This window comes from Myotis myotis, unplaced genomic scaffold, assembly GCF_014108235.1.
Source record: "Myotis myotis isolate mMyoMyo1 unplaced genomic scaffold, mMyoMyo1.p scaffold_m19_p_3, whole genome shotgun sequence".
NCBI lineage: Eukaryota > Metazoa > Chordata > Mammalia > Chiroptera > Vespertilionidae > Myotis > Myotis myotis.
The window spans coordinates 15,227,888-15,254,597 of NW_023416335.1; the positions used below are offsets into that span (position 1 = coordinate 15,227,888).

A 26,710-nucleotide genomic window follows, 5' to 3' on the forward strand; every position below is an offset into this window, starting at 1 on the left:
TACTGAGTACAATAGTAAAAGTGTGTACCATGTGTATGGAAGAGCAATAGATAAATTGAAGCCGGTCTTGCCCTCGCCGGTTTGGCTCAGTGGAGAGAGCATCAATCAGCCTGTGGACTGAAGCGCCCCGGGTTCCATCTGGTCAAGGGCAAATGCCTGGGTTGCAGGATCAATTCCCAGTTCCAGTATGGGGCCTGCAGGAGGCAGCGGATCGGTGATGCTCATCATTGATGTTTCTTTTTTAAAAAAACATTTTTATTTATTTATTTATTATTTATTTATTTATTTATTTATTTATTTAGGTTTATTTATTTATTTATTTATTTATTTATTTATTTTTGCCATGATCTGATCCTTTATTCTGCAAGCACACAGATCAGCGGTGGGAGGCCCTCCCCCGCAGCAAGCCCCCGCTCATGATTCAGGGGCATGGCCACTCCCAACAAAGACAGGCTCTCACACACACTCACTCCTGGACCCCAATGTCCCCTGGGGTGCTTCTTGGCCTGCAGGCAGGAGCCTCGCCAGCTGGCTTCATCCCTGCCCATCCTCCTAGTGCCCAGGGTACCCATGGCCCCTCTGGGTCTTCCTATTCCCTGAGGGGGGTCCGATGGGGAGGGGGACAGTGCTCTAGGGTGGTGGTGGCGGTGCTGGCAGGAGAGGAGGTAGAGGGGGCTCCATGGGCTCTGGTGGGCCGGGACTGGGCCAGAACCCCCCAAAGGGTGAGAACTTCAGGGGGCGGATGGGGGTCCGGGGACTGCTGTTGAGGCGCCTGGGGGAGCACAGCTCGGGCTAGAAGTAGAAGCCCTCCTTGATGCCGTCCAGGACGGAGGGGGCCACGTACGTGAAGCCCAGGAAGGCCTGGTTGGCGCTCTCACTGAGGGCCGTGTCATCCGGACTGTCCACTGGTGCCTGCCGCGTGAAGCGGGTGTCAAACTGGCTCACGTCCTCCTCTGATTGCAGACAGGGCCTGAAAGGGGGGTCCACGCGGCAGGCCAGGAGATCATCCCAATGAATGTGCCGGAAAAAGGGGTGCCTCTGTACATCCGCAGCGTCCCCTGGGCCACCCCCGATCCGTTGGCTGGGATTCCGCTTCAGAAACTTTTGGACGAGGTCCCGGGCATCCGGGGTGAGGTAAAGGGGCAGCCTCAGCTTCCCTTTGATGATCTTGTCCATGGTTTTCTTCCGATTCTCTGCAGTGAAGGGTGGCGATCCAGTGAGCATCTCGTACATCAGGACGCCCAGGCTCCACCAGTCCACCGCCCGGTTGTGGCCGCAGCGCACCACAATCTCAGGGGCCATGTACTCAGTGGTGCCACAGAAGGTGTGGGTGACAGCACCCTCGTGAATGAACTCCTTGCAGAGCCCGAAGTCCGTCAGTTTGATGTGGCCCTGGCTGTTGAGCATGATGTTCTCGGGTTTGAGGTCACGGTAGATGATGCCTTGGGAGTGGAGGTGGCCCAGGGCCAGTGTGATCTCTGCCAGGTAGAAACAGGCCGTGTCTTCCCGCAAGATGCGCTCTCGCTGCAAGTGTGTGAAGAGCTCGCCGCCACTGAGGCACTCGAGGACGAGGTAGAGCTTGCCCCTGGTCTGGAAGGCATAGGCCAGCTCCACAATGAAGGGGTGCTTCACCGACTCCAGAATGCGTCGTTCAGCCCGGGTGTGCGCCACGTCCTTGGCGCTGCGCACAATCTGGTCCTTCCTCAGGACCTTCATGGCATATATTTTGCCCAAGTTGGTGCCCTGCACCTTTCGCACCTGGAACACCTTGCCATAGCCCCCCGTGCCCAGCACACGCAGCAGCTCAAAGCAGTGCGGCCCAAGGCGCTCGGGGCCGGGGTTCACACTGCTCTCGGTCAGCTCCACCTCCTCACAGTGCCCCACGGGCTCCAGGGCAGCCGTCCTCAAGTCGGCGAGGGGACACGCGTCCGCAGGGCTGAACTCTGGCAAGCCCTCGCTGCCTTCCGCGGTCTCCAGGTCCAGGTCCAATGCGGCCGCCATGGCGGCGCCGGCCCCGCCGGACCCGGCCCCTCGGTGCGGACCAGCGGCTCAGTGACTGACAGGCCGGCCGGGCCTCAGTGGTATCTCTCCGCGACGTCGATGGCGGCCGGCCGATGACGCAAGCACACCCTGCTATCTGGGGCCTGCTCCTTTGAGTCCCTGAAGCGCGTCTCCAAGAAGAGTCTCCCAAGCCAGTCTCCTACCAGTGAAATGCTCAGTAACGTGAGCCTGGCTTATTTATACCACCAGGAGGGGGCATCTCTTTAAGACCTCACTCACCATAGGTTCCTCCCTGGAGGTGGGACATGTGGGCCAGGGTGGGGATAGGAGGAAGTTCAGAAATCTGGTTGGTGGGATCTCCTCTTATTCCTGCAGGCCAGGAGGGATTAACTTTGGTTAAATGCACAATCTGATTAGCTCCTTGGTAATCATCCCATTGGATTTCTCCACACCCTTTAATCCCATTTTTGCTGAGGAAGAAACTGAAATTATAAGTAAAATCTTGCCCTGGCTGACTTCTCTCAGTGGAAAGAGCACCAGCCTGTGGACTAAAGGGTCCTGGGTTCGATTCAGGTGAAGGTCACATACCAGGGTTGTGGGCTTAATACTCAGTGGGGGTGTGCAGAAGGCAGCTGATCAATGTTTCTTTCTAATCAATGATTGTAACTATCCCTCTCCCTTCCTCTCTGTAAAAAATCAATAAAATATATTTTAAAAAACGGAAAGACCTATACTGAAAAGTAATTACAGTGCAACATACTGAGTACAATAGTAAAAGTGTGTACCATGTGTATGGAAGAGCAATAGATAAATTGAAGCCGGTCTTGCCCCAGCTGGTTCGGCTCAGTGGAGAGAGCATCAATCAGCCTGTGGACTGAAGCGCCCCGGGTTCCATCTGGTCAAGGGCTCATGCTGGGTTGCAGGCTTCATCCCCAGTTCCAGTATGGGGTGTGCAGGAGGCAGCAGATCAGTGATTCTCATCATTGATGTTTCTTTTTTTTTTAATTTTATTTATTTTTTATTTTTTTATTTTATTTTATTTTTGGTTTTGCCATGATCTGATCCTTTATTCTGCAAGCACACAGATCAGCGGTGGGAGGCCCTCCCCCGCAGCAAGCCCCCGCTCATGATTCAGGGGCATGGCCACTCCCAACAGAGACAGGCTCTCACACACACTCACTCCTGGACCCCAATGTCCCCTGGGGTGCTTCTTGGCCTGCAGGCAGGAGCCTCCGCAGCTGGCTTCATCCCTGCCCATCCTCCTAGTGCCCAGGGTACCCATGGCCCTTCCCTGAGGGGGGTCGGATGGGGAGGGGGACAGTGCTCCAGGGTGCTGGTGGCGGTGCTGGCAGGAGAGGAGGTAGAGGGGGCTCCATGGGCTCTGGTGGGCCGGGACTGGGCCAGAACCCCTCAAAGGGTGAGAACTTCAGGGGGTGGATGGGGGTCCGGGGGCTGCTGTTGAGGCGCCTGGGGGAGCGCAGCTCGGGCTAGAAGGAGAAGCCCTCCTTGATGCCGTCCAGGATGGAGGGCGCCACGTACGTGAAGCCCAGGAAGGCCTGGTTGGCACTCTCACTGAGGGCCGTGTCATCCGGACTGTCCACTGGTGCCTGCCGCGTGAAGCGGGTGTCAAACTGGCTCACGTCCTCCTCTGATTGCAGACAGGGCCTGAAAGGGGGGTCCACGCGGCAGGCCAGGAGATCATCCCAATGAATGTGCCGGAAAAAGGGGTGCCTCTGTACATCCGCAGCGTCCCCTGGGCCACCCCCGATCCGTTGGCTGGGATTCCGCTTCAGAAACTTTTGGACGAGGTCCCGGGCATCCGGGGTGAGGTAAAGGGGCAGCCTCAGCTTCCCTTTGATGATCTTGTCCATGGTTTTCTTCCGATTCTCTGCAGTGAAGGGTGGCGATCCAGTGAGCATCTCGTACATCAGGACGCCCAGGCTCCACCAGTCCACCGCCCGGTTGTGGCCGCGGCGCACCACAATCTCAGGGGCCATGTACTTAATGGTGCCACAGAAGGTGTGGGTGACAGCACCCTTGTGAATGAACTCCTTGCAGAGCCCGAAGTCCGTCAGTTTGATGTGGCCCTGGCTGTTGAGCATGATGTTCTTGGGTTTGAGGTCACGGTAGATGATGCCTTGGGAGTGGAGGTGGCCCAGGGCCAGTGTGATCTCTGCCAGGTAGAAACAGGCCGTGTCTTCCCGCAAGATGCGCTCTCGCTGCAAGTGTGTGAAGAGCTCGCCGCCACTGAGGCACTCGAGGACGAGGTAGAGCTTGCCCCTGGTCTGGAAGGCATAGGCCAGCTCCACAATGAAGGGGTGCTTCACCGACTCCAGAATGCGTCGTTCAGCCCGGGTGTGCGCCACGTCCTTGGCGCTGCGCACAATCTGGTCCTTCCTCAGGACCTTCATGGCATATATTTTGCCCAAGTTGGTGCCCTGCACCTTTCGCACCTGGAACACCTTGCCATAGCCCCCCGTGCCCAGCACACGCAGCAGCTCAAAGCAGTGCGGCCCAAGGCGCTCGGGGCCGGGGTTCACACTGCTCTCGGTCAGCTCCACCTCCTCACAGTGCCCCACGGGCTCCAGGGCAGCCGTCCTCAAGTCGGCGAGGGGACACGCGTCCGCAGGGCTGAACTCTGGCAAGCCCTCGCTGCCTTCCGCGGTCTCCAGGTCCAGGTCCAATGCAGCCGCCATGGCGGCGCCGGCCCCGCCGACCCGGCCCCTCGGTGCGGACCAGCGGCTCAGTGACTGACAGGCCGGCCGGGCCTCAGTGGTATCTCTCCGCGACGTCGATGGCGGCCGGCCGATGACGCAAGCACACCCTGCTATCTGGGGCCTGCTCCTTTGAGTCCCTGAAGCGCGTCTCCAAGAAGAGTCTCCCAAGCCAGTCTCCTACCAGTGAAATGCTCAGTAACGTGAGCCTGGCCTATTTATACCACCAGGAGGGGGCATCTCTTTAAGACCTCACTCACCATAGGTTCCTCCCTGGAGGTGGGACATGTGGGCCAGGGTGGGGATAGGAGGAAGTTCAGAAACCTGGTTGGTGGGATCTCCTCTTATTCCTGCAGGCCAGGAGGGATTAACTTTGGTTAAATGCATAATCTGATTAGCTCCTTGGTAATCATCCCATTGGATTTCTCCACACCCTTTAATCCCATTTTTGCTGAGGAAGAAACTGAAATTATAAGTAAAATCTTGCCCTGGCTGATTTGTCTCAGTGGATAGAGCACCAGCCTGTGGACTAAAAGGTCCCGGGTTCCATCCCGGTCAAGGTCACATATCAGGGTCGTGGGCTTAATACTCAGTGGGGGTGTGCAGAAGGCAGCCGATCAATGATTCTCATCATTGATGTTTCTCTCTCTCTCTCTCTCTTCCTTCATCTCTGAAATCAATAAAAATATATTTTAAAAAATAAGAGTAAAAGTAATGTCTCTGCTTCCTTTCCAACTTGGGCCTGGCATAATGGCTCTAGCAAATAACAGAGAGAAGTAGGGCCTTTGTGCCATCCACGAGGTAGTGACCAGAGAACACACCATCAACATCCATAAGCACATCTATGGAGTGGGTTTCAAGAAGCTTGCTGCTCTGTCACTCAAAGAGATCCAGAAACTTGCCCTGAAAGAGATGGGAACTCCAGATGTATGAATTTGAGAGGGTTAACTTGAAACAAAGGTAGGTGGAATCTCATCATTGATGTTTCTATCTCTCTCTCCCTCTCCCTTTCTCTCTGAAATCAATACACTGTGTATATTTTTTAAAAAAACTTAAGCCAGTCTTGGAGGACAGGGGCCAGAATGGTAGAGATCAAGGAGCTGCAGAGGGAAGCATACCCAGAACTAGAGTAACGTAACTGGCTAAAAAATAAAAAATCTCACCCTAACATCCAAAAAGATCTGCTGAATCCTCGTAAAACTGTACAGCTTATCTTAGCTCCATTTCACCTCCCTACTTCCTCTTCATGCCCTCCCAGGCACACGGAGCTCCCAACTGAAGGATTTCCCTGTGCCATCAACTCCTAATGGGACCCAGTCAAACTATCTTAGATTTTGAAGGGAATAACTCAGAATCTTTTCCATAAACAAGGAAATGTAAACATATGGGGGTCGGGGGGAGGAGAGGATCTTAAGCCCTACACACTCAGCTTCTTTCCTTCTCTTCCTTCCAGGCCGACTCTGAAAGAGCCTCAAAGGACACTCTAGGATTCCTGAGAGGAGTCCAAGCCACCAATTTAGTTAACTCTATATTCACTCATTATTTCCCTTGATCCCAGTGATTTACAATAACGTATTCAAAAATAGAAATCTGAGCAGAGTGTTTTGAGAACAGCAAATTTAACGCACAGATCACTATTATCAGCCCAATCTACAGCAGTTCTAAATTAACAAAATTTTTCACTTTGCTCTCCAAGTAAAACCTATTCAATGCAAGATTATCAATTCCTGTAGCAAAAAAAGTAAGCAATAAGCAAATAGGGGGAAAAAAGCAATAAACTGGATTTTCTTTAATTACACTACTACAAAAAAAAAAAAAAAAAAAACAGGATAAGGATTTATTGCAACCTGAGGAAAAATTGTCTCCTCTGTAACATAGATAAAAATTTCTACCAAGTTTTACTGATGAAAAAAGGATAGCTCTATTCACAGTACCCTCCCACCTACTCCCTAAATCACATTTTAAAATCTAAATAAAGGTTTGTTTCTAAATGGTTCCTAAAAAGTAAAAGTGAAACTTTAAGGTTACAGCTTAACTAAGACTGTGCAACCTTTGGAAGCTAGGAGATATAATTTTTTCTTTTTTTTAAAGCAATTTTTAGCACAGGCTTCCTTCCACACAATTTCCAAATTATTTGTTTGAGAACATTCATCAAATGACTGGTAACTAAGGCTAGATTTCCCTGGGAAATTACTGTTTAGGGGGCTAGAACTTCTGCATGAACCATTTTTGGGGGAAAAGGTAAAAAGGTAACATCAGTTTGTGTCCAAAGCAGGTAAAAAGAGTAAGAATAAAACCCCTTGTTTTTATTTTTGTCACTTTAATGTAAGACTGAAACTGCTACAGTAATATTTGAGGTTCCACACAGAATTGCATGCTCTGGCTATTAAAGACCTTGGTTAAAGCATTTGAACTTTACTTCTTGAGAAATGAATAAGGAGATTTCAAGAATCTTTATCAGCACACAATCATTCACAACAAACTTCTAGATACTTATTTGTTTCCTACCTTTTCCTAACAAAGGTAATTCTCAACAAAAGCCCACCACCATGGAAGGATTCAAAGCTCCTGAGCTCAAAGTGATCAACTCCCACAAGTAACTACAATAGTTCAAATCCCACAAGTTAGGATAGTAGTTCAAAGCTTGGTTTAAATGTTTGAAGAAGAGCAAACACCAAATACTGAATACCAAATATATTATTGCTTCTATGAGGTTATGAACCATGAACAAAAAACAGATTGAAATTTTAATTACTCAGTGTCTACTGGTATAAAGCAGTGGTCGGCAAACTCTTATTAGTCAACAGAGCCAAATATCAACAGTACTTCTTCAAAATAGACTCTCCCAGGCCGAAAACCAACTTCTGCGCATGGGCCACGAAGTTTCAATCGCACTGTACATGCGCCCACACATGGTATTTTGTGGAAGAGCCACACTCAAGGGGCGAAAGAGCCGCATGTGGCTCGCGAGCCGCAGTTTGCCGATCACGGGTATAAAGCCTTCATTCTTAATGCTTCTCATGGCATCACAGTCTTTAGAAATTAAACAATACATTTTTAGCATTCTATAGTAATCATCACTTTCAAAAACTATAATAAACATCTGCATGTTACACTAACACAATTTTCTACATAAGTATTTTGTCACATTATCAACTTTAGTTTCACTAAATGATAAAATACAAAAAGCTACACAAGACAAAACACCACAGAATGTTTTAATATTCCCTTTCCCAGTTATTGGCTGGTAGCACTTTTTAAGAGAAAGTGATGAAAAATCAGAAATTTTGCGTCCAGTGTTTCACTTCAACTTTTTACTTTCTTATCGTCTTTTGGTACCGCCGTATCCTAAATAAAAAGAGTAAAATTTATATTATTTTTTTTAATGCACTAGAATTGCTTATAAAATTACAACATAATACATTTTATTGTTAGCAAGTGAATAAAAGAGACATGCGAGAAGGAGAGAATGTGAGCCCTGATGGAACAGGGCTATGCACGACAAAGTGCAGCTCCTCCCCAAAACAGCCCTCCTCATCATCCATTCATCATCATGTCTATTCAAGTTGCTTGCAGCAAATAACTTTTAGTCCAGTAAACCAAAGATGTAGTCTACCTTGGGGCCAATGTGGTTCAGGCAATACTCAAAGTCTAAGCCGAAAAGCAGGAAAGCCAATAGAGCCCAAGCTATGTCCTACCACCTCTCATAACTCCAGGGGTAAATAGAAATAATGTGGGGAGAGTTTCAGACTTTCCAATGGCCACACATGCACACGTGCTAAAGGGTTACAAAATGACAGTGTTCCCACCTGAAAAGTCTCTTGATTTTTTTCAGGTTTCCTTTAAGTTATTTGGTAATGTTTTACGATTTTCTTCATATAAATCCCATACATTTTAGTTGATATTTATGGTTTTTATAATTTTTGTTTCCACTGAGAATGAGTTTTCTTTTGTCATGTCCTATGTAGTTACATTTTTATATATCCTCCCAATTATAAGGTACTAGTGGCCCGGTGCACGAAATTCGTGCATGGGGGAGGGGGTGTTCCTCAGCCCGGCCTGCACCCTCTCCAATCTGGGACCCCCTCGAAGGATGTCCTACTGCCAGTTTACAGGGATCGGGCCTAAACCGGCAGTTGGACATCCCTCTTGCAATCCGGGACTGCTGGCTCCTAACCACTCACCTGCCTGCCTGCCGGTCTGATTGCCCCAATCACTCTGCCTGCCGGCCTGCTCACCCCCAACTGTCCCCCACCCCACTGTCCTGATCACCTCCAACTGACCCCCTCTGATGGCCTGCTTGCCCCTAACTGGCCCCCCTGCTGGTCTGCTTACCCCCAATGGCTTCGCCCCCCACCAGCCTGATCACCCACTACTGCCCTCCCCTCTTGGCCTCTAATCGCCTCTACCTCGGCCCCGCCACCATGGCTTTGTCCAGAAGAACGTCCAGAAGGTCTTCTGGAAGGTCTCCCAGTCTAATTATCATATTATCCTTTTATTGGTATAGCTAGAGGCCTGGGGCACGGGTGGAGGCCGGCTGGTTTGCCCTGAAGGGTGTCCCAGATCAGGGTGGGGGTTCCCTTGGGGTGTGGGGCAGCCTGGGCAAGGGGCTGAGGGCTGTTTTCAAGCTGGCCACACTCCCTTCAGAGTAGGGGTCCCCACTAGGGTGCCTGGCCAGCCTGGGTGAGGGGCTGATGGCTGTTTGCCAACAGACCACACCCCCTTCAGGGTGGGGGTCCCCAATGGGGTGACTGGCCTACCTGGGTGAGGGGCTGATAACTGTTTGCAGGCTGGCCATGGCCCCGGTCAACCCAGGCTCCCAGACCCTCCTTGAGCGGAGGCCCCAGCAGCTAGAAGCAGGTATCTGGTATTTATTTATCTTCTATAATTGAAACTTTGTAGCCTTGAGCGGAGCACACAGCCAGCCAGGGCAGGCGGGAAGCTTGGCTTCCTCCATCACCAGGAGCAACCCAAGCCTCCTGTTCGCTACAGCTCCGTGGCCGCTGCCATCTTGATTGGGTTTATTTGCATACTCGCTCCTGATTGGCTGGTGGGCGTGGCTTGTGGGTGTAGCAGAGGTACAGTCAATTTGCATGTTTTTCTTTTATTAGCTAAGGTTAGCATCCAACACCATAGGTTAGTTTTGCTTGTTTTTAAACATGTATATTTATAAATATGAATGTTGTAATCCTATCGTATATATTCTTTTGTGCCTAGTTTCTTTCTATTTGGCAAACCTATCCACATTATTGGATACAACTATATATTCATGCTCACTGTTGCACAGTAGTCCATAGTATCAATAACTCAATTTATTCGCCCATTTTATTGCTGATGGGTAATCCAGTAAGAGGTTATTATGAATAGGGATGCTATGAACATTCCTGTACTTATCTTTTGGTATACAAGCATATGCATTTCTGTTTCTATATATCTGAGAATGAAACTGCTGAGTCTTGGGTTCAATTAGGTAATGCCAAACAGTTTTTCAAAGTGATTGTATTAATTTATATTCACAGCAGCATTAGGAGAATTCCACTGTTACATTTCAAAACCTATTTAAATATATTCTACCAATTTCAAGAAGTAATCATTGTTCTATAACTTCCCCCTGCTGAAGAAGACACTCAATACACAGCATCCCATTATTGCCTCATTACTTACCACCTCCCATTCTCTGCTAATTAGCCGGATGTTTAACTCCAAATAGTTGTTTTTAAGAATCTTTGCATTTTGCAAAATGTCCTCTTAGTAACTGTAACATTATAATCAAAATCTTGACAATTACTTAAACTACGGTTCAATTTTTATTGAGTTTTACTGAACTTTAAAAGTTCAAATTTCTACCTAGAAAATTCCCTTTTAGAACTTAAACCAGCGGTTCTCAACCTGTGGGTCGTGACCCCTTTGGCGGTTGAACGACCCTTTCACAGAGGTCGCCTAAGACCATCCTGTATATCAGATATTTACATTACGATTCATAACAGTAGCAACATTACAGTTATGAAGTCGCAAGAAAAATAATTTTATGGTTGGGTCACAACATGAGAAACTGTATTTAAAGGCCCAGAAGGTTGAGAACCACTGACTTAAAGGATCCCTAGATATCACAGAATTAAGCAAATATGGACACCAATGTCCAGGAAAGTTTCAGTTAAATCCTTGGTTAGTGGCAGCAATTTAAATCAAATCCTTGTTTGATTTTTAAAGAATGTTTAGAAGTGCAAGAAAAGGATGAATTTGAATTATATTTTAATCTCAGTTAATTGTGCTATTAATATTTCTGGTGTGCATACCAAATAAAACCATGATTGCTAAATATATAGTTAATCATCTTCTGAACTTCCATATTTTTGCTCTTACCTGATGCTGTTCTGGTTTTTGTCTGTGAACTTGAACATGCTGAATAGTTACCGGAGTCTCCACAATGCGGGGAGTAAGCACGGCTATTTCCTGTGCCGAAATATGAGGGATAAGATGGGCGGTACCATGAGTCTGAAAAGGGTGTTGTTGCCCTATAAAGACATAAAAGTGTATCAAGTATTTTTCTTGTGCCTTTAATTTTTAAATACCTTCCTATCCCTACACTATCAGATAAAAATCTTTATTGTGTTTTTTCTTTAATATTCTGGTATATTAGGATTAACATGAATTAAATACTGTTTCATATTTCTGATATTGTTATGGTCATTGCCATGGGGGAAGAAAATGAAAGGGAGAAACAGCTTTCTTTCTGAATTCAAACTTGAATAAAATCTAAACTTCAACTACCAATAATATTGAAGACATTCCAAAATCTGACCCTAAGTTTCTTCCAGCCTTACTTCTATCATTCTCCTACCAAACCAGAATTCTGTTCCCCAAATATTGTTCTTTCCTGCCTATTTTCTCAGATGTCAAGTAAAGTCTTTTTCCTATCTCATGTTATCTAATAAGAATGACATAGGAAGAAGAAATACAATGAAAGAAAATAACACACACAATATTGATCATGGCACATATAGTATACCTTTCCCCATAGCCAAAGAACTTGATTTAATAAGGGTAATTCATCATAATTTATTTTCCCTATCAAATCCAGTCAAACTATAAGCAAAACAAAGAACTCTCTAAAGAAATTTTGAATTAAAGACCAAGTGAGATAAATGCAAAGCCTACCTATTGCTGCCAAACAAATATCCTAATATTCCTCCAGTTCCCAAGCCAGTCCAGAAACCTGGTCCCGAATTTGCATTTCCTTGTTGTCCTGTGAAAGCACTGCCAAAACCGTAAGTTGCACCAGGCGTTCCTAGAAATAAAAATTATTTATTAAGTATCCTCATTTAAACAAACATAGCCTATAGAACCAAAGATAATGGGATATTTCAATTATTTCATCTGTTCTATTTTTTCTTGTTGACACTGTTACAGATGTCCCCATGCCCCACTCCACTCAGCCTCCGCCCTCTCCCCCCAGGCCTTCGCCACATCGTCTGTAGTACTATTTTTTACTAGTACTCAGGCCTCAACTTATAAACAAGTTAAATTCAAAAAGTGTTTTAGTAAAATGTGGGTTTATAACTAATGATTTCTTTTAGGATGAGGGGTCTTCCTATAAGGTCACATTTGCCCTGCTTAAGATGAGCTATTAGAAAATGACTCCCACTTATCAGAGTTACTTCCCTTCTGCATCATGAACATTTCTAAAAGCTCCAGGAGACAGCTATGCTTGAGTGTCTAACGGAGGAACCCAAGTGGAGACAGCCAGATATTTGTATCAGTTGGGAAGTCAGGTCTTAAAGGAACCAAAAGGTATCTTCTGCTCAGAGGAACTTTTTTTAAACTGATGTGTAATATACATAAAGTATGCAAATCAAACGTGTGAAACTTAATAAATTTATACATATGTACCTGTGTGTGTAACCACTACTCACATCAATAGAACATTTTTACCATGCAGAAAGCGTCCTCCTCATGACCATTCCCAATAGACACCCACCCACATCAGAGATAAGCCTTTCTCTGACTTCTTTCACCAAACTTTAGTTTTAGCCATACTTGCACTCTTTATAAATGGAATCATATGGTAGGTACTCTTTTGGTCTGGTAAATCACATCTATGAGAGTCAAACCTATTACTGTATATATCAGGTTTTGGGCTTTTAAAAATTAATGTGTGGTATTCCATTGAAAGAAAGCACAATTTGTCTCATTCTAATGTTTATGGACATCTCATTTCCAGTGTTCGACTACTGTGCATAAAACTGCTATGAACATTCTTGTGCATGATATTTTGTGTATTTATACATACATTTCTCTTAGTATGTATCAAGGAATGGAACTACTGGGTCATAGACTAGGTGTAAATTTAGGAGATATTGAGTTTTCCAATGTGTTTTACCATTCTAACTCCTACCAACAAGTTCTAGCTGACTACCCTCAGTTGACTACTCAGCATATAATGTTAGCCATTATAGTGGTTAATAATGAATTCACTATGCTTTTAATCTGCATTCTCCAGATTAATAATGCTAAACACCTTTTCATACTTTTATTGGCTATCTGGATATCCCCTTTATTATAAAATATCTGTTCAAATCCTGTCCATTGTTAAAAGTGAATTGTCTACCTTAGATTTGTAGAAGTTCTTTATATATTCTAGATATGCACCTTTTGTTGGATATGTGTCTTATAAATATTTTCTCCAAGTATGTAGCTTGCACTCTTATTTTAAATAGTCTAATTTATCCATCTTTTCTTTCATGGATGGTATTTTTTGTGTTCTAAGATATTTTTGCCTATCCCAAGATCATGACAAATATTTTCCTACAAAAAAATAATATATATATATATTTTTTTTCCTACATTTTTATCTAGAAACTCAATTGTCTTATCTTTTATATTGAGATCTATAATACCTGAATAAATCTTTATGTATGGTGTGGGACAAAAGTTCAAGATAAATGTTTAAAGCCCTAGCCGGTTTGGCTCAGTGGATAGAGCATCAGCCTGTGGACCGAAGGGTCCCAGGTTCTATTCCCGTCAAGGGTGCGTCTCTAGCAGGCTCCTCTCTAGCCCAGGTCCTGGTTAGGGCACATGCAGGAGGCAACCAATCAATGTGTTTCTCTCACATTGATATTTCTGTCTTTCCACCCCTCTTCCACTCTCTCTAAAAATCAATGGAAAAACACCCTCGGGTGAGGATTAAAAAAAAAAAGGTAAATGCTTATTACCAAATCTGATCAAGTTTTTCTGATTAAGATGATTTATAATTTAATCATGCATCCTTAAAATAATAATCACAAATATCCTTATAGAGAAACAGAACAAAAAAGATAAAAGAAGTTGAAAGTAAAAAAATAAAATGAAAAGACAAATCTGCTTGGTTTCCCTGTGGCAACCATTTTCTATTTCAGAAACTGCACAGGATTCATACCTCACACGAACCCTACTTAGTGCCACTGCCTCAGCAAACATACCTGTGAACCCTGGCTTAAAGCCCGGGGGAGGGGGTCCTGCTGAGTTGGTGAATCCCTGAAAACCGGAAGAATACGGAGGAGACTCAGAATACGGTGGAGGAGAATCTTGACCACCACCAAGGAACAACTTATAAACTCCAAAGGCAATAGCAAGTAGCACCACGATGGTAATCAGTCCACTGATGCCACTGGAATTACTTTTATAATAATCAGAGAACGGGTTAAAGCCATTGTTTTTGCCAGACTCTCTCAATTTCTTCAGGCCAAGTTCCGTGTAATCTAAGTCATACTCCAAGCCACAGGAGCCTCTTAGTACATACTGGTCTTCAGAGGATTCATAGCCTTCACAGCTCACCACAGTTTTTCCAAATTTGTATGCAACATCTAAATCAGTCTTACATTCCCACTGTGAAGAAAAGCAAAAATAAGTTATTAGAACCAAAAGGTTTTTTTTCACTTAATATATTATCATTTGGGTTATCTAACTGCCGTAAAACTGCAAAATGAAGCAAAAAATGATAAAGTTCAGGACAATAAATATTTCTGCGTTGGGAGGAGGGCAAGCTAGAGGCCATGAAGATACTGGTGATGTTAATATTCTATCTCTTAAGTTTGGTGGTGGGTACCTAAGTGTTCATTTTATTATTATTCCTTCATCTTTACATATAGATGTAAGGACTTATTTTGTACATATTAAGTATTCCCTAATTTACAAATTTTAAGCAAATTTTCTAAATTTGAACTTTTTACCACTATTGTTAAAGATGCTTTTAAAATAGGTTTTAAATGATGAGGCTCAAAAATCAGCATCATATATGAAGCTATGGTAGTTACATACAGTATTAGAGATAGTATATAACCTTCTGAGAAAACTTTTGACACAAATTGTTTTAAAACCATTCACTAATGTTCCAGGGTCCCATCGTGTAAGTAATTCTCTTACGTTTTTTAAAAAAATATCTCAAAAAAACGCAAAAAGGATCCACATTAGTCTCAAAATTTTCCACCTTAAAAAATAGCCCAAGTTTAATTTAAATTCTATAACTTTATTTTGAGCTAAATAAATAACATGCCTCTTTTTAACAACATTTAAAGAGACACAAGCTAAAATAGATCTGATTGGTTCTATTGCCTATCTGTAAGTTTTTCTGTAAGAGAAAGACAAATGATCTCTTAAACTTCAGGTACACTCTTTAATTTTTTTATAATAGCTTTATTGAGATACTAGAGGCCCAGTGAACGGATTCATGCACATTGAAAGGAAATTAATTAGAAGGTGGCCGGCAGGACTGGGTGAGAGAAGGTCGGTCTGGAAACTCCCTGGAGCCAACCTCCCTCGGTCCCTCCTCCCCAGCCAGCTGCACCTGGGGCGGCGCCAGGGCTCAAAGGGCATCTGCAGAGTGAGCAGGGTCCTTCCAGAAGGTGGGGTCCCTCAGCCTGGCCTGAGGGGATCAGGCTCCCTCCTCTTCGGTTCCAGGGTGCATCACCCAAGAACCGCTGCTGCCAAGTCACCGCAGCTCTGCAGCTCCTGCATTGAGTGTCTGCCCCCTGGTGGTCAGTGCATGTCATACCTACCAGCCAGTAGGATGGTAGGATGGTCGCTCAGCCTTTTACATATATAGAGAATTCATATACCATATATCATCCATTCCAATGGTTTTTTAGTGTATTCACGGAGTTGAATATACTAAAGCCATCACCACAATCAATTTTAGAATGTTTTCATTACCACAAAAAGAAATCTCGTATCTATTAGCAGTCACTCCCTACTTCCCCGGCTAATCTCCCAGACCTAGGCAATCACCAATCTGTCTCTGTGGATTTCCCTATTCTGGCCATTTCATGTAAATGGTACCATACAACAGGTGGTTTTCAGTGACTGACTTCTTTCACTTAGCATAATGCTTTTCAAGGTTCATGTTGCAGCAAGTATCAGTATTTCATTCCTTTCTATGGCTAAATCATATTCCATTGTATGGATATACCCTATTATGTTTATTCATTCATCAATAATGGACATTTGAGTTGTTTCTATTTTTTGGCTATTATGAATGATGCTGCTAAAAATATTTATATACAAGCTTTTGTGTGGACATGTTTTCAATTCTCTTGGGTATATTCTTAAGAGTGGAATGATTGGGGCATATGGTAACTATACGTTTAGCCTTTTGAGGAACTGCCACACAATTCTCCAAATAGGCCGCACGATTTTACATTCCTAACAGAAATGTATGAGAGTTTCTCCACATCTTCACCGACATTTATTATTATCTATTTTTTATATGATAGCCTATCTATTGGGAATTAACTATTGTGTGTTTTTTTTAAATATATTTTATTGATTTTTTACAGAGAGAAAGGGAGATAGGGAGTTAGAAACATCAATGAGAGAGAAACACTGATCAGTTGCCACCTGCACACCTCCCACCAGGGATGTACCTGCAACCAAGGTACATGCCCTTGACCAGAATCAAACCTGGGACCCTTCAGTCCACAGGCTGACACTCTATCCACTGAGCCAAACCAATCAGGGCTTATTGTGGTTTTGACTTGTTTTTCCCTGATAGCTAATGCTGCTGAACATTTTTTCATGAGCTTGTTGCTCATTTGCATATCTTCTTTGAAAAAATATCTTTTTTCCAGTGATCTCATTGCTAGGAATATATGCTAAAAAACCCAAAATACCAATCAGAAAGAATATAGACACGCCTATGTTCATAGCAGCCCTATTTACAGTAGCTAAGATCTGAAAACAGCCCAAGTGCCCTTCAGTAGATGAGTAGATAAAAAAGATGTGGTACATTTATACCATGGAATACTATGCAGCTGTAAAAAAGAAGGATCTCTTACTCTTTGCGATATCACAGTAGGACCTGGAGAGTATTATGCTAAGCGAAATAAGTCAGTCAGAGAAAGACTAGTGTCACATGGTCTCACTCATATGTGGAGTCTAAACAAAATAAACTGACGAACAAAATAGATTCAGAGACATAGAAGCATGGAACAGACTGTGGAATCACAGAAGGAAGGCAGGGGTGGGTTGGTAGGTGGGTGGGAAGAGATTAAGAACTTACATGCATACTAGAGGCCCGGTGCACAAAAATTTGTGCACTTGGGAGGCCAGGGGTCCCTCAGCCGGGCCTGTGCCCTCTCGCAGTCTGGGACCCCTTGGGGGAAGTCCACCTGCTGGCTTAGGCCTGCTCCCCAGGAAATCAAGCCTAAGCTGACAGTCAGACTTCCCTCTGGCAGCCCAGGAGTCCTCGGGGGATGTCCAACTAACAGCTCAGAACCGCCCCCTGCGCACCTAAGCCATTAGCTGGACATCCTTAGCACCACGGAGGTGGGAGAGGCTCTCGCCACCGCTGCTGCACTGGCCTGCCATGAGCCGGCTTCTGGCTGAGTGGCAGCTCCTGCATTAAGCATCTGCCCCCTGGTGGTCAGTGCGCATCATAGTGACCAGTCATACTGAGTCAATTTGCATATTACCTTTTATTATATAGGATTATTATATAGGACATGCATAATCCATGGACAAAGACAGTATTGTGGTGAAGGCCTGGGGCAGAGGGTGGGCTAGAAAGGGTCGGTCAATGGGGGGAAAAAAGGGACTTTCAAGAATAAAGATAAAAGTTTTTTTTAAAACTTTAGTCCAGCCGTGGGCAAACTACGGCCCGCGGGCCGGATCCGGCCCGTTTGAAATGAATAAAACTAAAAAAAAAAAAAAGACCGTACCCTTTTATGTAATGACGTTTACTTTGAATTTAAATTAGTTCACACGAACACTCCATCCATGCTTTTGTTCCGGCCCTCCGGTCCAGTTTAAGAACCCATTGTGGCCCTCGAGTCAAAAAGTTTGCCCACCCCTGGTCTAGTCAGATGTTTTGCCCACTTTTAAATTTGGTTGTCTTCTTATTGAGTTGTAATAATTCTTTCTATATTCTAGATATAAGTCCCCTATGAGATATATTTGCAAAAGCTTTCTCCCATTGTGTAGGTTGTCTTTTCACTTTCTTAATGGTCTCCTTTGAAGACCAAAAGTTTTTAATTTGAATAATACAATTTTTCTATTTTGTTGTCTTTATTGTTGCTTCATTATTTTTTAAATAATTTTATTTGAAGGAAGATTTATAAGCTTGCTAATTTAGGTAAATAAAACAAGCAAAATCTTTATTGGTATTTCATGTTAATTGTCACTTTCTTAATAGTGTATATTAAAAATAGCTCTAATTATATTTACTTTTTTGGAACTGAAAAAGGCTCTCTCCTGCTGCTATATTTATGTTAATGTAAGATATCCCCTACACTGCACTTCTTTGCTCATGCTATTCCCTTCTCTATCTCTTTAGCTCTAAAAAATCTTACCCTTCCTTCCTAATGCAGCACATACCTTCTTTAAGTCTTCCCCAATCCCTTCAATGTTATAAATGACATGACTTTATAACACTTGGTTGGCATCAACATGTAATTTGAATGCGTGTCTTATCTCTTCTACTAGGAAGAGAGTCTCTTGAGGCTTATGACACCATCTTATTTATAAGATGGAGAAGTCATTCATTAAACATAATTTTTTCTAATCAATTTCATATGTTTAATGAATGACTTCTCCATTAGTATCTTTTTTTCTAATAGACTGTAAATGCAAAATGAAAGTGGGACTCTGCTTTAACCTGACAATTCTGTGATTAAGTTAGCAATAACAGGAAAAAATGTTGTGAAATAAGTATTACCTAGTAAATATGAACTCCCTCTGAACTGCACAGACCACTGGGTTTTTTTGGGGTTTTTGTTCTTGTGGGTTTTTTCCTCTCCAATATATTTTCATTGATTTCAGAAAGGAAAGGAGAGGGAGAAAGAGACAGAAACATCAATGATGAGAGAATCACTGATCAGCCACCTCCCTCATGCCCCACATTGGGGATCAAGCCCGCAACCAAGGCAACATGCCCTGACTGGGAATTGAACTGCGACCCTCTGGTTCACAGACCATGCATAATTATCATGCTGATGGAAGTGGCAATTGTCAACACAAGTTTCTTGCAAATAACCAACTATCTTAAATTCTTTTGAAAGCAGGCAGAATACAAAGTAGAAATATATTAGTATTGATTTAAACTGAATTCATTCAATAAATTTCTAAAGAATAAATTTTGGAACTTCAAAAAGATGGTCCAACCTAAGTACAAAATGCCAATCCCAAAGACAACAAATGAAGCCCATGGAAATGCTTTTGTGCAGGAGCAGCCACCCTCAGTTCTAAAACAACTTTAGAATCAAGTGTATGAAGCACAAAAGGGACACATATACCCCTTTTGTATACCCATTTACAACCTACAATTCCTTATCATCTTAACTTTACTTCTTAAGGGCAGGTTGGTATTCCTGAGGAAATGACATAAAAATGACACCCAGGAGAAATACTCTACTCCCCCCAAGTATGTGAAAAGCTTTGAAAATTACTAACGTCTTGAATATTTCCAGGCTTTAAAATCAGTTCATTTCTTTTGGAGCATGTTTCTTCCAGAGAATAAATGACTGATTTATGTCTATATATTTTAGGTTAAACTGAGATTTTCTATATATGCTTCTCCAAAATACTGAATAATGTCCCGATAAACACTTTATTAAATAAAAATCCCATTTAGATGGACATCAATGTAATGAATATTACCTGTACATCGTAACCATCCCAGCCTTTGTTCTGGCACTGTATAACTTTTGGAGTATAAGTATCACATCCAGCTGTGCCTCCAACACATCTCAGCTGTGGAATCGGATTCAGCCTACGGGAGGTGGTATAGCGATCATAGTGGAGGGTAAGAGCTTGTATATCCCGCAACAATATTCTGTCTGAAATCGTAAGAACACAGATAACCATATAGTAAATACCTTGCCAAACTTAGACAGTTAATCAAATAAAACTCTTGTCACATTAAATACTCTGAAAAGTAAGGGTCTTTCTCGCCGTTTGAGGATGACTAAGAAAGAGAAGAGGAAACACTCTCCCAAAGCCATACCAACAGCGTTCAGGTGGTCACACCTTTAAGGCTCCCCTTCATCAATTCAGGGTGGATAACCCCTAAACTGCTTATATGCTGAAATATACTATGGTACAACAACATCAACGAATAATTAAAATAGCAAAAAATATACATCAATGTTCCTGAAGCACAATTAAAGACTTAAATGCTAACGGGTGAATGACTTAATAAAATTTTGCCTTATTCATACCATGGAAATATTCTAGTTAAAATGAGTGAACTGGAACTCATGAATCAGACTAGAAATAGTAACAACATTTATGCAAAATGCAATTTGCAGAATGTTTAGTATGACAGAATTACATAAAACTTGAAAACAAGCAAAACAGTACTACATACTATTAATGTTTACATAATAATGTATATAATGTATATATTATGACAGTATGGGAACACAAACAAGAATAATTAAACTCCAGAGGAGAAACCAAGATGGCGGCATAGGTTAATGCCGGAGTTTGCTGCCTCAAACAACCACTTCAAAAATACAACTAAAAGACAGAACGGACATCATCCAGAACCACAGGAAGGCTGGCTGAGTGGAAGTTCTACAACTAGGAGGAAAGAGAAAAGCATACCGAGACTCAGAGGAGGCGCAGTGCTGAAGTAAAATACTAAGGTGCGGAGTGCATGCGGAGCGGGCTGGCGGCTGAGGGCGCGGTTGTCTGTTTCAATCGGGAGGGAGTCTCAGACTCTGAGCTCCAGATCCGGGAGAGTCTCTAGGGACCCAGACTCAAACAGGAGAAGTGGGACTGTCTGGCTTCGGTCAGAACTCGAAGGCAGCTTTCTCTCCGAGGTTTGCAGCGGTTGCTGGAACTCTGAGAGGCAGAGCCCTTGGGGACAGGACTGAGAGCAGCCATAACTGCTCGCTCCGCCTGCCCTGTAGATCCCCTGGGACACGACCTGCCCAAGCCCTGCACAGAGGCATTTGCCAGATAGCCTCAGGCAAAGGCTAGATTAGCACCTACGTAGAGGACAGAAGTTATCCCACTGCAGACACAGCTGATTCTCACAGCCAGTTGGCCTGGAGGTCAAATACCCCCCAGTATTACCTACAACAATCAAGGCTTAACTACAACAAGACTGCACACAAAGACCACTAGGGGGTGCACCAAGAAAGCATAAAAAATGCGGAGACAAAGAAACAGGACAGAAATGTCAGAATTGGAGGATAGAGAGCTCAAACCACACTTTTAAGGTCTTTCAATAATTCTCTAGAAACTGCCGATAAACTTAATGAGATCTACAAGAAATCTAATGAGACCCTTGATGTTGTGATAAAGAACCAACTAGAGAGTTGAATGTCAACCTATGAACCAGGAGGTCACAGTTCGATTCCTGGTCAGGGTACATGCCCAGGTTGCAGGCTCAACCCCCAGCAGGGGTCGTGCAGGAGGCAGCCGATCAGTGATTCTCTCTCATCATTTATGTTTCTATCTCCCTCTCTCCCTTTCTGAAATCAATACTCTTTTTTTTTTTTTTTTTTTTAAGAAAAGAGCCCGCCCTAGCTGGTTTGGCTCAGTGGATAGAGCGATGGCCTGTGGACTGAAGGGTTCCCAGTTTGATTCTGGTCAAGGGCACATGCCCAGATTGTGGGCTTGATCCCCAGTAGGGGGCATGCAGGAGGCAGCCAATCAATGATTCTCTCTCATCATTGATGTTTCTCCCTCTCCCTTCCTCGCTGAAGTCAATAAAAATGCAAATAAATAAATAAAAAAATAAAAAGAACCAACTAGAAATTAAGCATACACTGACTGAAATAAAGAATATTATACAGACACCCAACAGCAGACCAGAGGAGCCCAAGAATCAAGTCAAAGATTTGAAATGTGAAGAAGCAAAAAACACCCAACCGGGAAAGCAAAATGAAAAAAGAATCCGAAAATACGAAGAGAGTGTAAGGAGCCTCTGGGACAGCTTCAAGCATACCAACATCAGAATTATAGGGGTGCCAGAAGATGAGAGAGACCAAGATATTGAAAACCTATTTGAAGAAATAATGACAGAAAACTTCCCCTACCTGATCAAAGAAATAGACTTACAGGTCCAGGAAGCGCAGAGAACCCCAAACAAAAGGAATCCAAAGAGGACCACACCAAGACACATCATAATTAAAATGCCAAGAGCAAAAGACAGAGAGAGAATCTTAAAAGCAGCAAGAGAAAGAAACTCAGTTACCTACAAGGGAATACCCATACAACTGGCAGCTGATTTCTCAACAGAAACTTTGCAGGCCAGAAGGGAATGGCAAGAAATATTCAAAGTGATGAATACCAAGAACCTACAACCAAGATTACTTTATCCAGCAAAGCTATCATTCAGAATTGAAGGTCAGATAAAGAGCTTCACAGATAAGGAAAAGCTAAAGGAGTTCATCACCACCAAACCAGTATTATATGAAATGCTGAAAGGTATCCTTTAAGAAGAGGAAGAAGAAAAAGGTAAAGATACAAATTATGAACAACAAATATGCATCTATCAACAAGTGAATCTAAGACTCAAGTGAATAAATAATCTGATGTACAGAATGAACTGGTGATTATAATAGAATCAGGGACATAGAAAGGGAATGGACTGACTATTCTTGGGGGGGGGGAAGGGGTGTGGGGGATGCGGGAAGAGACTGGACAAAAATCGTGCACCTATGGATGAGGACAGTGGGTGGGGAGTGAGGGCGGAGGGTGGGGTGGGAACTGGGAGGAGGGGAGTTATCGGGGGGAAAAAAGAGGAACAAATGTAATAATCTGAACAATAAATATTTAATTTAAAAAAAAAAGATTAAACTCCAAATTCAGATGAGTATCTCTGAGGAGAGACGGAGAGAAGAGGCTTTAACTAGCTCTCTATCCCTAATGTTTTATTACTTTGGGGGTGGGAGATTTGCTGCCAAAATGATAAAATGTGAAGATTCAATAACAATGGGTGGTGGGTATATATGGGTGTTCATTGTGTACATGTTTAAATATTTAAAATATTTCACAACTTTAAAAGTCAAAACATTTAAACTGTTTTACGAATTAAAAATCACATTGACAAAGAAGTTTAACCCCTAGAGTGCCAGGGAGCGTGATCGCGCACTCCTCCTGTCTTTCGCCAAAAGTGCCAGGAGCGCTATCGCAATTTTTTTTTCTACTAGTATTTTATAATACAATCAGCAAACAATATATGTCAAAAATGAAAACAAATGTAGTAAAGGTTTCCTTAAGTTTTTGAATATGTGACTTCATTTACTTGCGATTCATAATTTTTTTCCTAAACTGCTGTAAAATCAGCAAAAATGCCTTGGCAATTTTAGCATAGTTCCTAGGATATTGGTTGGCACTCAAAGGGTTAAGAATAAAAAATCAAGACGAGGTAATTATGTCTGGCATTCATGTACATAAATGAATTTTAAAGTGTTATTGGAAAATAGTCTTCCTACTTATCACCCTTGGATTATGATGGAAGATGACTGTGGACTGGTTCATTCAAAATCCATTTTACCCTCAAACTGACAGCCTCCTTGCAAAGCTAAGAGGATTCCAAAAACTCTTGCAGCTGTAGTTCCCAAAACAGAAACTCCAGGCAGGTGTGGCAAGCAGACTGTGCTGTGTGGGTCCTTCAGCGAGCAAGCAGTCGTGGGGGCTCTGGGTTTCCTGACAGCACTCCAGTACCCCATAATTAACTCTGTGGATGTCAAGAGGCTGGTTTCATGTGAGCAACCCCCTTTTCATTGCTGTATGTGGCAGGCATCACTCTCTACCATTTTGTTAGCACCTAATTTCCTATATTCAATATGTCAAATTATCAGAATTTTCTACCACCCAAATTCCACTAAAACTATAATAAATTGATTGTTTTGATGATGTGAACGAACGACGGCATGTAAAACAGAAAAGGAGATGGCAAAGGAATTTGGAAAGGTGCAAGCCTACAGGAGGTATAATGGTAGGTGAGTAGACAGACATAAAAACCAAATGCCAGACCAGGAAGGCAGAAAACTGAGAACCAATCTGACATAAATAATAGAAGCCTTAAAAATAAAAATAATAATAATAATAAAACAGGAATTGGCAGGTCAAAGCTTCCTGAAAAGAAGCTACATCCCAGAACCTCTCCCCAACTCTGTGCTGCTGCCACTGCCCCTTCTCCACCCAGGAAAATGTCTGGAGAGGGTAAAACCCTAGGGCTCTGTACTAGGGGATATCTGGCACAATAGAGGGCATAGGTACAAAAACGTAAAAGGGATGCCAGTAACTGCATGACTCTGAAAGCTGAAAGCATGAACCTCTTTCCCCACCTGGTCCACAAAACACTAGCAACCATTCCCTGGCCCTCTGAGTGAGTGACTGAAAGTCTATTCCCTTTGTAACCTAACCAAAAAAGAAATATTTAAATATACTAATATCAGGAGTTCCCAAACGAAGAACTACCCAAGCATCCCTATGGTCATCAGGTCACGCCACAGTAAAGTTCAAAGTTCAAAAGCAGTAATCATACACTAATAGCTTCCAATCAGCTCTTTGGTTCGCACCCTTGATTTTGAGCAGACAGCCAAGAATTACTAAAAATTATGAGGAAAGCCCCTAACGTGGAATACAACCACCACAAAAACACTTTGGAGGAAAGGGAGACTATACTGAGAGAAGAAAACTTTTTAAAAATTTTTTAAAGCTATGATATCCTCAAAGTTACTATAAAAGAACACTCAGAGAACAAAACAAGAGCTCTTGGAAATTCAAATCAGGGCAGCTGAGATGAAAAACTCAATAGAACTATTACAAGTTAAAGATAAGAAAATTTCCTAGAAATTTCCTAGCAAAAAGATTGAAAGTAGGAGGGGCGTAGAAAATCTGCTGCTTAAGTTAAAAAACATAGGCATTTCCTATCACCAAATCACAAATGCAGTATTGGTACACTTCCCACCAAGCCTTAACATCTTTACTCCGTAGAGCAAAAATGGAATTTTAAACGTTTAAACGTCATTCTTTAATTCCAATTTAACAGCACACATCATTTATTAAGTGGAAATCTGTATGTATGTGACATATATATACACACGTACATATATTAATGACAAGTAATATTACTGATCCCACAAAAATTCGTTAGAGAAGTCTAATAACATAGTAATATAAAAGAACCTTTCCCTAAAAATCACATCATGTTCCATCACACACACACAAATTATAAGATGAAAATACTTCTTCAATTCCAGAATATGGTGAAAAACAGAAGAGCTAGCGTCACGCAATGTGCTTCACTGTAATGGTCACAATAAGAAGCATGAGTTAAGCTCAAATATATGACCTGCTAACCTACCTACAGGCTTGCTGCCCTGTCCCTTAAGTGTGACTCCGACGCTGACGGTGTCAAGGAAACTGCCAGCCCTAGCAACAGGCAGCCATGACAACAGTCAGCGACATCAGGTAGTCATGGCAACAAAGCCAGAAGCGCAGGTGAGCCTCGAGCTTTCCCCGCCAGACACCCGGATGTGGGCCGTTGCCGAGAAGTGACGCTGGACAATTTCTAGAAGTCCAGGGAAGGAAGGAAGGGGACGTTAAGAATACAGAGTCGTTCCGTCCCACCAACTCCCCAACGGTCCCTGCTCTCCCGGCGGAGGTCTGGGAAGAGAAAAGGCACCGATGAATAGTGAAGGGGATGAAAATGAGGGCAGAAAAGCTCAAGGGAACGAAAATGGTCGCCCGCGGGGCCTCCCAGAGCAGGCTCAAGGCGGCAGGCAGCAAGGGGCGATGAAGACAGTACTCACTAGGGTCGTTCCAGCCCAGGGCAGGGCCTGCGATCAGAAGCAAAAGGAGGCCGAGAAGAGGGCAGCGTCTGTCCGCTCCGGGCCCACCGGCCGCGGCCATGGCGCTGGGCGAAGGTGGTGCGCGGCTACCAGGCACTCGCGGACCCGAACCGGGGCTGTGGAAATCCGCGCGCAGATGCTCAGTGACGCCGGGAACTCCAGCCGCGGAGAAGGGAAGGTGTCTGTCCACAGAGCCTCAGCCGCCAGGAAGTTTCCGCGCCTGCGTCACGTCACTGCCGCTACTGCGCGCGCGTGGGAGCCTGGGTGAGCGCTGCTGGCCCCGCCCCTTAGTGCGACAGGGGCAGGGCCCCATCGTTGGGGGCGGGGCCAAACGGATGATGCAACTCCGTGGGCGGGGCCAAGGAGATCTCGTAGGTGCGATGGTCCGAGTGAAACCTTCTGCAACGCAAAAATCGATGTGTGCAGTCGAGTTATGTATTTCCAAAATCTCAATAACCGTCCCCAGGGAAGTTATTGTGCCTTGTTCAACTTTATGTCTTCAGCATCTAGCATAGCTCCTGGCTCATGATTCGTATTCTATTACTGTTTGCTACAGAGAGAATTTAAGCAAAAGGTAGCATGGAAATATAGTCTGCTTTCAGGGGTTCAGAGCCTTTATATATTCCGTTGTGCGTGGTGGCAGTAAGAATTCACAAACTATCAGGAAGAGAAACTATTACCTAAATAAAGAACCGAACAGAGAAAACAGTT

The 26,710-nt window shown here is 43.6% G+C and overlaps 3 protein-coding genes across 3 annotated transcripts; all 3 read right to left on the bottom strand.

Moving 5' to 3' along the window:
* Positions 1 to 269: 269 nt before the first annotated feature.
* Positions 270 to 2,892, bottom strand: LOC118649570 (ribosomal protein S6 kinase beta-2-like). The gene is made up of 2 exons (XM_036296782.1): positions 2,054 to 2,892; positions 270 to 2,008 (listed from the first exon to the last, which is right to left on the bottom strand). The coding sequence occupies exon 2, from the start codon at positions 1,999 to 2,001 to the stop codon at positions 793 to 795; it is 1,209 nt and encodes a 402-aa protein (XP_036152675.1). The 5' UTR covers positions 2,002 to 2,008; positions 2,054 to 2,892; the 3' UTR covers positions 270 to 792.
* Positions 2,893 to 2,978: 86 nt separating this feature from the next.
* Positions 2,979 to 6,869, bottom strand: LOC118649569 (ribosomal protein S6 kinase beta-2-like). Its single transcript, XM_036296781.1, is given in 1 exon segment — positions 2,979 to 6,869. A coding segment is annotated over 1 exon segment (1,434 nt). The 5' UTR covers positions 4,698 to 6,869; the 3' UTR covers positions 2,979 to 3,263.
* A 1,045-nt stretch (positions 6,870 to 7,914) lies between these two features.
* On the bottom strand, positions 7,915 to 26,207 carry SARAF (store-operated calcium entry associated regulatory factor). The gene is made up of 6 exons (XM_036296783.1): positions 25,961 to 26,207; positions 19,842 to 20,020; positions 14,174 to 14,579; positions 11,874 to 12,003; positions 11,079 to 11,230; positions 7,915 to 8,063 (listed from the first exon to the last, which is right to left on the bottom strand). The coding sequence occupies exons 1-6, from the start codon at positions 26,058 to 26,060 to the stop codon at positions 8,038 to 8,040; spliced, it is 993 nt and encodes a 330-aa protein (XP_036152676.1). The 5' UTR covers positions 26,061 to 26,207; the 3' UTR covers positions 7,915 to 8,037.
* Between the last annotated feature and the right edge of the window lie 503 nt (positions 26,208 to 26,710).

Coding starts and splice junctions, on each gene's coding strand:
- LOC118649570 (XM_036296782.1), bottom strand. CDS start 2,001: ATGGCGGCCGCATTGGACCTGGACCTGGAGACCGCGGAAGGCAGCGAG.
- SARAF (XM_036296783.1), bottom strand. CDS start 26,060: ATGGCCGCGGCCGGTGGGCCCGGAGCGGACAGACGCTGCCCTCTTCTC. Junction 12,004..14,173: donor CTTTAAGCCAGGGTTCACAG/GTATGTTTGCTG, acceptor TTTTATTTCTAG/GAACGCCTGGTGCAACTTAC. Junction 8,064..11,078: donor AAAAACCAGAACAGCATCAG/GTAAGAGCAAAA, acceptor CTTTTTATTTAG/GATACGGCGGTACCAAAAGA.